At 24.1% G+C, this 12,750-nt stretch overlaps 1 protein-coding gene across 2 annotated transcripts in view; it reads left to right on the plus strand.

Annotated features, from left to right (window-relative positions):
• The window catches only part of LOC114124534 (dopamine receptor 2), a 120,773-nt gene extending 112,761 nt beyond the window's left edge, over positions 1 to 8,012 (plus strand). For both annotated transcript variants that reach the window (XM_050203696.1, XM_050203695.1), the window contains exon 4: positions 7,853 to 8,012. In XM_050203696.1, the coding sequence (XP_050059653.1) occupies positions 7,853 to 7,933 (81 nt within the window). In that variant the 3' untranslated portion in view covers positions 7,934 to 8,012. The remainder of the gene's footprint in view (positions 1 to 7,852) is intronic.
• Positions 8,013 to 12,750: the final 4,738 nt, after the last annotated feature.

Consider the following 12,750-nt stretch of genomic DNA (forward strand, 5'->3'; position numbering starts at 1 on the left):
ACCTTGAACAAAATACAATTTGAATATTTTTCTTTAAAATAACTAGCAAACAATTACGTATCACCGTATTGGTAAACTTAAAATAAAGAAAACTTAAAAATTTATATTTCAAAGACTTGATTTCCATTTATTAAATATGTATAATTAAAATCAAACTAAATTCTTAAGGTACCTGCTGTTTTATTGAAATGATAGAAAATAAAATACAAAAACGAAAAGAACACTGTGTTTAAAAAAAAAAAAAAAAAAAAAAACAATTCTAAAATGTACGATCGTCCTTGATATTTTTAGTTTTTTTTTCACTATGGCTATATTTTCCATAATGTTTTATTATTCATGTTTATATAGGTGCATCATATTATTATGATTATGTCTATATAAAGAATGCAGAATAATTTTCATTATACGATTACTGTCAGTCCCCCTGCATATATTTATTTTTAAAGGATCACGTCGCATGTAGTCACTCCACAATGTGTTCGTTGAGTAACGATTTTATTTATGATTTATAACGTGTCAAAAATGGTGAAAATTCGTTGAATGTGAAATTTTGTGTTATATCCGTAAAATAACAAACTATTGGTAAAACCACGGGTACTTAAAAAAAACTCCATGAAAATAACATACATAAATAACATTAATTTTACAATATTATAATAATGTAAAATAAACATGATTTATTTATTTGAATAATGAAACTAAAGCAAATAGTTACAATTAACTAATATTAAACAATAGTCATCAACAATAAAAACCAACAATGATTTTAAAAGATACATTTTGTAAATAGATTACCAAAGACGTATTACAATAAAAATACATTTTTATTTTGCATAATGTTCAAGATATTCATTTTATATTAGATTATGAACGAGGTAAAAAATGTATAATACTTACATTTGATTATTTTACTATGATGTTTGATTTTTTTTTATGTCTAGCGACACTTTTCTAAACAAAAACAATCCGTTAATGATAATCTTCTAAGAAGATTTCTATGGCAAATCGAATTTTATTACTTTAGTATTTTTAGGAGTTTTAAATTGAAAATTCTTAGTTCCAAGTCTTAAAATAACCAAGGAAAAATATGATATGAACAATATTTAATTTAATTTAGGTACATAAAAATAATTGTTTGATAACTTAAGTTAACAAAATGTTAGACCATCTTCGCTCAAAATTGTTTTTCATGGTACTCAATGATTTATCATTGATTACAAATTTAACACGTCATCCATTACACTATCCTTCTCAATTATGGGGTACACCCGACAGCCAATAACTACATTACGGTAAAGCGGTTATCTACTTGACAGCTGCTTTTTGTTATTCAAAAATAAATAACCATTGAGATTTGAAAATTTCATCAAATACTTAGATTAACTTAGATTCATTGGTAAACATAATACATTTTCAAAATAAAATATTTGAAAGACATTTTAAATATAATATGTTGATTTGATAACTTTTTTTTCTAAATCAAAAAATTTGAAAATTGTATACAAATGCAAAGTTTCTATATAAATGTTCATCAAGCAATTAAAAACTATCAAAAATACAATAACAAGAAAAAAACGAAATCGGTTTCATCAAAAATAGGCATTTCGTTATTTAGTAATAATTTTGGTTTATTGTAATTTTTTTTTTTAGTTTTTTTTTTTTTTAATTAGTTTTTTAAATTTTTTTATAATTACCTACTAATAATTATCTACTTTTAACCCCCCAAAGTATCCGTTCTATTTTTCTACCAGAAAACACTCTAAATATTATTAAATATTAGACTCAAAGTTACAACACTCAAAGAAAAAGAAGCATTCAAGATTTAAAGTTCACAATTATATTAGCAAACAAAATTGATGTTAAATATTGTAAATCACCAAATTCCAACTCTATTATTATAATATTTTATTAATGTATTTATTTCTGTTAACTATAATTAGATTAATATCATTTAAAATAATTGTAAATAATAAGTTGAATTAATAAATAACTAATAACATAATGGGTACCTAGGTTAATTTATTTATATTATGACAAACAAAAGTATATGTATGCTTTTAAAATTGGTTTAGTCAAATTTTACCTATTTGTAAATGAAACCTGACAAGAAGTTACTGATAATGTGCTTATAATTTCCTTTAAAGTATCCATAACCACATAAATTAATTGAATTAATCACAAAGTTATATTTTAATCTGGTAAGGAGAACCATAAATTGAATTATTTCTCAAAGCACTGATTAAATAAGCTTTAAACTTGTATTGTTTGCATAGATACATTTTTAAAATTGTATAATTTTATTAATTATTATTATACAGTAAGACTCTTTCATAGAACTCTTGCCACTAATAATTCTCACACAGGCATTTATTTTTTTTTAATAATCGTATTTATAATATATTTATAATATCATAACACAATTTTAAAAACTTTTAGTTAAAAATATGTTTTGACCAGCAAAAGAGCGATATTATATATTGAGAAAAACAATAAGTTTCAAAAATATCACTCAACTACATTTTATTAAACCACAGTATTATGAATATTTGTTTAAGTTATGGCATTTTTTATTAGGTTACTAAAACTAGTTTTAAAATACAAAAACCCTTAAAATATTGATAACCAGGACCGAATTTCAATATTTTTAAACTGAAATAAAAAATATTGGGTTTTAAAACATTAATTAATATTGATTTTACCTCCGAAATATATTTTACGAATAAAATATTATAATAAAAAAAATATTATAAAATTAAATTATATTGAAAAATTAATATTATTTTTGATTTGAGGTATTTACTCTTAATAAAATCTTGTAATTTAAATGACTAATGACTATGTATGTATTAATATTTTATTTTGATATATCAATATATGATATACAATATAGGTACATATATATACTATAGTATAATATTATATATATACACAACATACTATAATTAAATTATTTTATGTTTCTATAAAAATTAGACAGATATTAAAAAATAGATTTTAAAAAAATATAATAATATATAATATACCGTCTAATATTGGTTTTAATTCCATTAACTGCCTTAACCATCGTTCAATTGTAATATTTAATTTCTAAACTGGAACCAAAACCTAAAAAAAAAAAGAATGTAAATACTAAACAATTAAGAAAACTAAAAAAAATCAAAATCTACTAGTTAAAGTTCGTATCCATTTAGCACTGGCTCATATTCGTTTGATATTTTTTCTCCAATTCTAAAACTACAGTACACCATTAATATTAATCATAATTTTAATTTTTCTGAAATACATGATAATATAAGTATTATTGCTTGTACACGGCAAAAAACTACAATAACATATATAATGCAAATAACGTATTGTTTACTGCATGTTAACAAATAAAAATTGGTATAATCTTTAAGTATATTGTATATTATAATTATATAAAAATAATACATTTGTATACATAATATTTGATCAATCTTAATACTCAAATCCACTGTAATATAAAAGCTAAAAACACAAAATTGGTTCTAATGAACAAAAGTTTGCTACTTTGTAAGTTTCTCATGAAATTTTAAAATATTTGTGTTTTGTGGTACCTACTATAAAATTATAAAGAATCATAATCAACAACACAAAGACCACTTAATTAATTTTCAAATTTTATATATAGGTACATTTTATACATTAAAACATCATACTTTAAATCCAAGAGTAAAAATTCATTAATGTAGGTACGACACTTAATCGAATTATAAAGTTATAATTTTACAGATAGGTACAGGTTTTGCATTTATAATATAATATTCAATATAATAATAATTTACATGTTTTATACACATAAATTTTTCAACTTTCTGTAGTTTATTTATATAGACAACATTACATTGGCTTACAGCTTTAAACTTTTAATAATTGTTACTGAGAAAAAAAAATCAAAATTGTGTAACTATATTTTTGATGAAAAAACGAATATTATTGTTATAATTTTTGTTTTATCAATGATATACATCAGCCAATGACTGGAAACGTAATATTTTACTTAATAAGTATATAAAATATTAAAAGTTATTAAAAGCATATATATTTTATAGGTTGTTATAACTAAATCCCAAAAACAAGATCGAAACTTCAATTTGTAAATATGAATAGTGTGGTCTTATATAAAATGAGACTATGAGGATGAAAAAAGGGTAGCCTTATTACTATGAGTTTTCGGTATTTTTATGGACAGTAAAAATATTTAAAGCTTTTCAATGGTTAAATATATATATAAAAATAACATATACTCGTAATAACAATAAATTAATTTTTGTCTGGTTCTGTAATTTCTGACGTACTAGTATGTATATTATTTGATTAAACTTGCATGTATGAGTTCGTTTAATATTTCCTAATGAAGTAAGTAACCAGAAATAAAATTGTAGGTTAATTTAGGTTAATTTCTTTGAACCATAAAATTTAAACTAAATAATAGTGGGTTTATAAAGTGTAACAAATAATAGAACCGCATTTTTATTATTTAATTTATTCATTAAACGTTCAGAAACCTTTCACACCTTTTCATACAAATTATATTTAAATATGCTATGTGAGACAATTAGAATATAGATATATAGATACTATAATAATAATATTTTAAATACAATATTTTCAACATACAGCCTTGAAAGTCCATTGTAATATTATAAGCAAAGGAAAAATTATATTAATATTTTTTCACGTCATAATTTAATAGTGCAATAGGTAAGTGTCTTCATTTGAATATTTAACCATTTTTGATATATTTTAATACTACAATTGGTCCATATATTCATCGTAACATATTGATTTAGTTTAGAGACAACTTCATCAAAAAATTTAAACGCTAAAATCATTATCATATTAAGTATTAAGCTATTCAAACTAGATATATTATAGGTAAAAATAAAATTAATAAGCCAACTGCATCTTTGAAACACGGAAACACAAAATATATTTAACATCTTACAGCAGTTAACTAAATGCTCAAATAGAGTATTACTTATCACATTGTAATTTATGAAACCTAAATCAATCTACAACACGTGTTAAAACTAAAGTAAAATGGAATCATAAATCATTTTAATCTCCGAGTAAACCCAGTATCAAAATTGCGTTTTGTTGGATGTGTGCCATCCCAAGAATCGCTTAAGTTTGAATAAGTTTGTTTAAACTTATAACTATAGTTTTATAGTAAACCGAATAAACTAACTTAAATGATAAACGAAATATAAGTATTATTTACCTCATATTCATAAATAATGAGAGGTCATTTATACTGTGTATTAGGTTCAGTGAAACGGTTTTTAAAGATTTTATATAGAATAAATTAGTATATTGAATATTGTGAAAAATATGGTGTGAATTTCAATTTATTATGTTTTAAAATATTCCTTCATAATATTTAATTTTACACATATATATAACAAAATTGCCTATACGATGCGCCGTCAAAAAAAATATGTTTATTGACGAAAATTGAATTTGCCACTTTATACATAGGACCCCTAGAAACGAGAACTTAAAGGAAATTCTGTAGTGAGCACAATAAGCTTAAATTTAAATATACAACATATTTTTGCATACTACGTGACAAATATAGTTCAAAAAGTGCTTTAAAGTTAATATATACTTTTTTAAAGTGTTTATATGACATAATTGTGTGGAATTCCATTGTAAATAGGTACACGATACATAAAAGTTAAAACTATACTAAATTGTGTATATTATTCTTGAGGTTAATAGTATATATTGTATGATGATATACAGATTTTTAGCATTTAATAAAAATACAAATGAAAAAAAAACAAAATGTTAAGTATTTGGCAAAAGCACAGAAATAGTTAATAAATCTTGTTTAACGTTTATTTTTTTCATTTTTTAAATGTAATTTTCTATTTTATTATTATCTAAGTGTATGGTATTTATAAAAAAATAGAAGATAAAAATAAAAGAATATGAAAAAAACGACTTCTGAATATTTTACAACATAATATTCGATTAATACTTAATAGGTACGTATATTTCATCAGGAAATGCGTGACAAAACGTAATGAGAATTAATATATGACTGCATACAATATCAAAGAAACTAAAATTAATTTGTTATATTTTATTAACGTATAATAATTAATCAATGTACTGACTCAAATGAGGATACTTTAACATAAAAATAATGATATTTTAATTGTAATTAAATCTTTTTTAAGTTCCCAACAATTACAATATCAACGTAAGAACATAAATGTATGCATGTTTATACCAAGTAATATTCAACTAATTTAAATAAAGATCTTTAAACTATAATATTACAATGTTTCGTATTACGATTTTTATCTACAGTGATATTGTATGGCTCACAATCTTCCTGCGGCAAGTATTGGTTTCTGATAGTATTTAATTTCATTCAATAGGCAATAAAGAATATTTTAATAAAACAGAATAAATGAAAATTAAATATTCTATAATTTAAAGTAATAATATCAAGTTTTAAAAAATACCTTAACTTTAATACTATAAATTTCATTATATTTAAATATTGAAAATATACATTTTAGTACAGACATGCATTTTAAATAACCACTTTCTCTTTATACAAAAATTTAAAAAATCATTTTGTACATCAATTAATATAAAATAAATTAAAGTGTTACGCCTAAAACTACACATACAATTACACGAATTTATTAAATTATTAGTTACTTAGATAAATGGATATATATTAACTTAAATATAATTAGTACAATGGAAATAATACATACGCAACTTATATAGATAATACCTAATAAATAATATTTATCTTCAAAACTATGAACAAGGAAAATACCATGTTTGTAGAAACTTAAGAATATACTCGTACATGCCACAAACAAAAATGCGTAGAACCTTTAACTACTTACTAGTTACTTATTATAGGTTATAGAATAATCTCTACCAATAATTACAATGAATTTAATTTAGCCTATAGGCATTATCGTGATCTAGGGATAAGGGTTTTTTCAACATATCGGTTCTAATACCACAATACCGGTATACAATTTCAATACCATCAATCCTGTATCATAAGTACGTATACGTATTTAAGCACAAATGGTTTACATTGGATAATAGTTTTTTTTATGAAATAAAAAAAAAACACTCGAATGGTTTCAAAGACGAATTGAAAACATAAGGCCGAACATAAAACAATAAAACTGAATTAAATTTGAATTAAATTTACTGTAATATTATGCGGTTTGACTATTTATTGATACACGAGTATGTTAAACTAACCCAAGCGCTATTTTATTTACATTATTATATTGAGTTCGTGAAAGAAAATATTATCTGGGATTCACTGTAACATAATAGTACGCGTTATTACCTAGATTTTCAATAACATTGATATGGGAGTAGTGCAAGGCCACAGTGCAATCGTGTTTATGAAATATTCATTTTTATGTCTATATTTTTAGATAAACTAACATATACTTAATATATTTAACTAGCCTATACATAAATATTTTCTCGACCCTATTATACGAAAATTACAATTACAATATATTATTTTTCAATATAAAATTTTTTTGGGTATGTTCTTCAATTGGTAAGTCACAACCAAATGTTGGATCTTGTAAGTTTTGGAATTAAAATGTCACCACATAACTACTAACGTTCAATAATTTATTAAAATAAATGTTTATCTTCAAAACATATAAGTCTACGAAAGTTGTTTGCGACATATTTTATTCCTTGTTAATTTTTACTTGCTCAATATAATTCCAACATAAGTTTAAAAAAAATAAATCACCAAAATGAATCAAAAAATGTTGATACATATACGTGTACTTTGATGTCTGAATTTTATTTTCAGTACATGGGAGCATCCATGGTATTAGCTCCGGCCACGGTCACATACGCTACTGTCAACCAACAAGACATGTTCAACATCTGAAAGGACCTTAAGAACTTAAAATAGTTGAGTGGATGGGCGTGAAACCCCACAAAATGGAAGATTTGCATCGAGATATCAATCATATAAGTATAATGTTATGTTTTTTTTTACTTTTTTTTATATCTTCTGTAAGACCGAGTTCGTATGATTAGCTACATAATAAATAGACATTTTAATGATATTTTTTAATTTCGTCTTTTAAAACGAATTTTCGGTTGATGCCTGATGGTAATCTGTTCCGTAAAAAGATCAAGACAGCCCCGCGAATGGGATAAAATATAATTATAAGTCTTCATTGATCTTCAATCACTTCTTTACCTCATCCTCCCATCTTTTTAATTTGACATTATTATACACTAGTTGAATAAAATTATAAATGCTCACTTCGATGTCCTCCATTATGTTATTCATTATTGTTATTGAAATATTGTGATTATTATTCATTTTACAAATTAGAATAAATTTATACCATATACATTATACATATATAGACTACCGAAATATATATGTTTACCTTTTCAATCATATCATGAGCGTGTAAGGATAAACATGGTGAATGGTATTTTATCTATGACCATGACATTAAAATTTCCCCTTTGTTTTGTTTTTATTTTTCTCAAAACTGTATTCCAAAATATATTTTAATAATATTGTATTTATGTAAAAAGTTTTTAAAAATATATTGTAAAAATTAATTTAAAATTTATTGTTACAGGGATTTATCCAAGTTTTTCAATGCTGTTAAATTTTTTAATATCTATAAAAACAAAGGAGTTTACAGTTCTATTTTAATATCATACAGTTATAAAAACTAACTTTATAAGATTTAATCCGTCTCCAATAAAAATTTAGTAAATTATAATATAAATATTGCTGAGTAAAAATATTTTATTGATTATGATAGAAAAATCGTCTTATACTTAAGAACTTAATATTTATCGCCTTCGCTACAATTAGTTAATATTTGCTGTTGAAGTAATAGGATATATTGTTATTAAATAATTAATAATAATCTAATTATTAGCCCTATTTTTCGGATACCTATCTATTTATAATGTCATATATTATAGTTTTTAATTATTCTTGTATATAAAACAATATATTTTTATGATTAAAAATACTAATTAAACTACAAAACCTATTAAAATACTAAATACAAATACTTAGTTAGGTACTTAGGTACTAAAATTAAATATACATAATTCATACATAAAATATGTAAGTATAGCCATATAGGTACCTATAATAGAAGTATTCCAAGTAATTTCTTACAAACCATATATATCATCTTGCTTTGGAGACGGATTCCGATTTAAAATTAAGATCAACAAATAAGTTACAAATTCAAAAGTATTCATAATGCTTTAGACTTAATTCCAATTTCATAAAATACAACTAAAAAGAACAAATATTGATAAAATTCTAATTTTAATTAAATATCTTTAAAAACACAGTACTGGATAAATCTCTGATATTGATTATAAGTGTTTGTATTAAAAATGAAAGTATTATACTACTTTATACTTACGTATATCTGTAAAAGCTTTGTGAAACAAAACATTACTTTTCCAATATATTTCTTTATGATTTAAAGATACCTATATTAATGATTTTAATCCGATAATATCTGTGTTTTATTTTTTTTAATCAAATCATTCAAGCGATCGTTTTATTCCCACATAAAAATGTTTAATGGCTTAGCAATAATCGTGTAAAAATGAATTACATACGTAGCAAAAATCTTATGATTTGTTGTATAATTTTAACTACCTACCTATAAAGTATTATGCAACAACTAGTATTGAAATCATTTTGTATTTTTTATCCAACCCAGTTTTGTTTTACTTTAATGAATTAATTTAAAATTATATAATCATATCGTTATTATTTGTTATTTTTTTTTAATTTATCCAAATCAGAATTCAGTTATTAACTCATAACTCATAGCTTTATGTATTTAAATATAATATATTAATATAACTAAATTTTTGAGTTTTTAACAATAGCGACATTTTCAAAACTATAGATAATTACTATATAAGTTAATAATAAATATAATTTATTTATATGTGTAGAAAAAAATTCATTACTTCTTTTAAAATCTAGTTATATTTTTACCAATAAATTACGATATTGATATTGTTACTTTGTTTTGATCAATATAAAGTAATTGCATGCATGTGTATTGTGTACCTATACACTATACAACACTAGTATTATAAACTAAATACGTATAAATAAATATTTATGAATAAACGTAATATCTGTATTATATATAAATAACTCTAATGTTCATAAAATTATAATTTTATTAATGTTGATCGCAATTATAATAATAAATGATCTCTTTTTCTTTATATGTATACTATTTTTTAATTAACTCTTCAAAAGTGAATCATTTAAATGATTAAAATTAAGTATATCTATATTCAGTGACTCAGTAATAGAAGTTTCTATATAAGATACTTAGATTTTAGATATTTTTTTATTTTTTGTATTCAGATTCTAGATTATACTAGATTTTTATTTAGTTTATCTAATATATCTATTCATTTATATGAATATTCGGTAATTTTTTTTTTAAATAAACAATAAACTGAAAAATTAAACTATTCCAACCATTATAAATTTTTAAAAATACTAAATTATTTTTAAAATTACAAAAAATGTCCACATTATTAAAAGCTGCAGATAATATTATACGGTACTGTCGATACCTATATGTAATGTGTAGCTTCTATTATATGTATAACTACATAGCAAATGCCCAATAGCCTTATACGTATGTAATTGTTTTTGTTATCTGAACTTCTGAGAAATGATCGTCACTTGTCTATACTCTATAGTCTATACTATAGCTCTATATATTGTAGACCTGTACTTTAGAGACTTTAGTATTGATAATATTAGTAAGCCATATTATAGCTATATAACGCATTTATATGTAAGCAATGCACTGACCAGTTATTTTAGACTTAAGTAAGTTTTCATGGTTCACCTAAATACTGTCTAAAACTCATCTTGGTTTGATTTTTCATTAAAAACGAAGTAAAAGCATTAAAACAAAATCATTTTCATCGCCTATAACTAATGTAATTGTTCCATTGATCAAATCTAATTTCAAAGTTTTAAATCATTTTTTCACCCAGATATTAATTAAGCAATTTTAGCAAGCTGTTTAACCCTTAGACATTTATACACTTTGACGATTACCAACATTTCATGAACATAAATGACAACGATTCCATATTATATAGATATGTATTAATAACGCAGCAAAATATTTCAGTATTAGTAACAATAATGACTGCAGTAATGGTAGTATTGACAATAATTCTGATAGTTTTGTTATACTTTCAAATGAACCCGAGTATAAACTACAAAAAAACATAGTCGATTTAGAAACTATTACTTTTTTTGGTGACAAGAACAGGTTTTTTTCTGTAATAGATAGTTAAAAATTAATAACAATTACTATTCATATTAAAATGTTTCACTCGTTGCACACTGTACAACCGTTAAAGAATAAAAACGTTAAAACGTGTAGAAACGAAAATAAAGCTATTTTAACGATAAGACAAGATAAAACTAGCTAGAAAGAGGTGTTTATGAAGACAGGTACCTAAACGAGTAACGGTCGTCGACGATAACATGATATAATTGTGGTGGCAGGAAAGGTTATTGTCAACGGCGATAGTGGAGAATGGTGGATTAACCGAGGCAAATTTACATCGATAGGGCAAATAAATAATCTAACCTTTAAGTCAAGGAATGCTGTTGAATCCTAACGTTTTAGTATACACACGCCTCTGAATGTGTATCAGGACAGTAAATTATCAACAATTTTGTAGCATTATAATTTATATATAACTATGACAGAGTGCTATAATTGTTGCTAACATCGAAACTTTGAAACGTATAATATAGTACAATACATGAAAAATATAAATGATATGTAACAATTATTAATAACCATACATTGAATCTGTAAAGGCAACACCGAAGATAAAAGTTAAATATGTTAGTATATTTTTTTAATGAATGGATTATTGCCGAGTTTTCACAATTACGTAGGTAGTCATCGGCATGTGACAATTTATTAAGTGCAGTGAGACGAGGGTATAGCAATAACCAACGGTAAGTCTCACGTCTCACCACTAACTCACCACGATTACACAAATCATCCACCTGCACATCAAAATCTGCGTGTCATGGAAAATGGTCCAAAAATCAAAACTGCACCTCAACTCCATCTAGGTATTTATACCCTCCTCCGACCAGCTAGCGGGACACCGCTCCCAAATTACGAGCTCGTAACTTAGTTTACGGCTGCTACGTTTATACATAATATCCTTTTCATTTGACCCGTCGACCACGTTTTGCCAACACACACACAAACACACGTTTCGCATTCAGCCTTCCACAACCAACCTTCCCCCTAACCTGACCTAAACTAACCGTAGACAGAATACTGACGCAATTCCACTGCCATCCTAAAAGTATGATTCGTTAAACATAAATCCCTTTTATGTCACTTTCAACTGACCCGGATGAGTTTGCCACCATTTGGCGGTGATACTTGTATATACAACTAATATTTTTCACCATCCACTACACCACGACAACACCGAATAATATTTGTCATCGAGTGAACGACGGTATTAATGTTACCCAAACTAATACACCACTATGCATACCGATTAGTTCCATTTACAGTAAACAATTCATAAAACATAATAAATAACATATTACCTATTGTCCTATATCCTATAGTATAAGTAAAATAATATAAGTATATTTAAATATTTTTTTAGTAA

The sequence above is a fragment of the Aphis gossypii genome, chromosome 3 (genome assembly GCF_020184175.1).
Source record: "Aphis gossypii isolate Hap1 chromosome 3, ASM2018417v2, whole genome shotgun sequence".
NCBI lineage: Eukaryota > Metazoa > Arthropoda > Insecta > Hemiptera > Aphididae > Aphis > Aphis gossypii.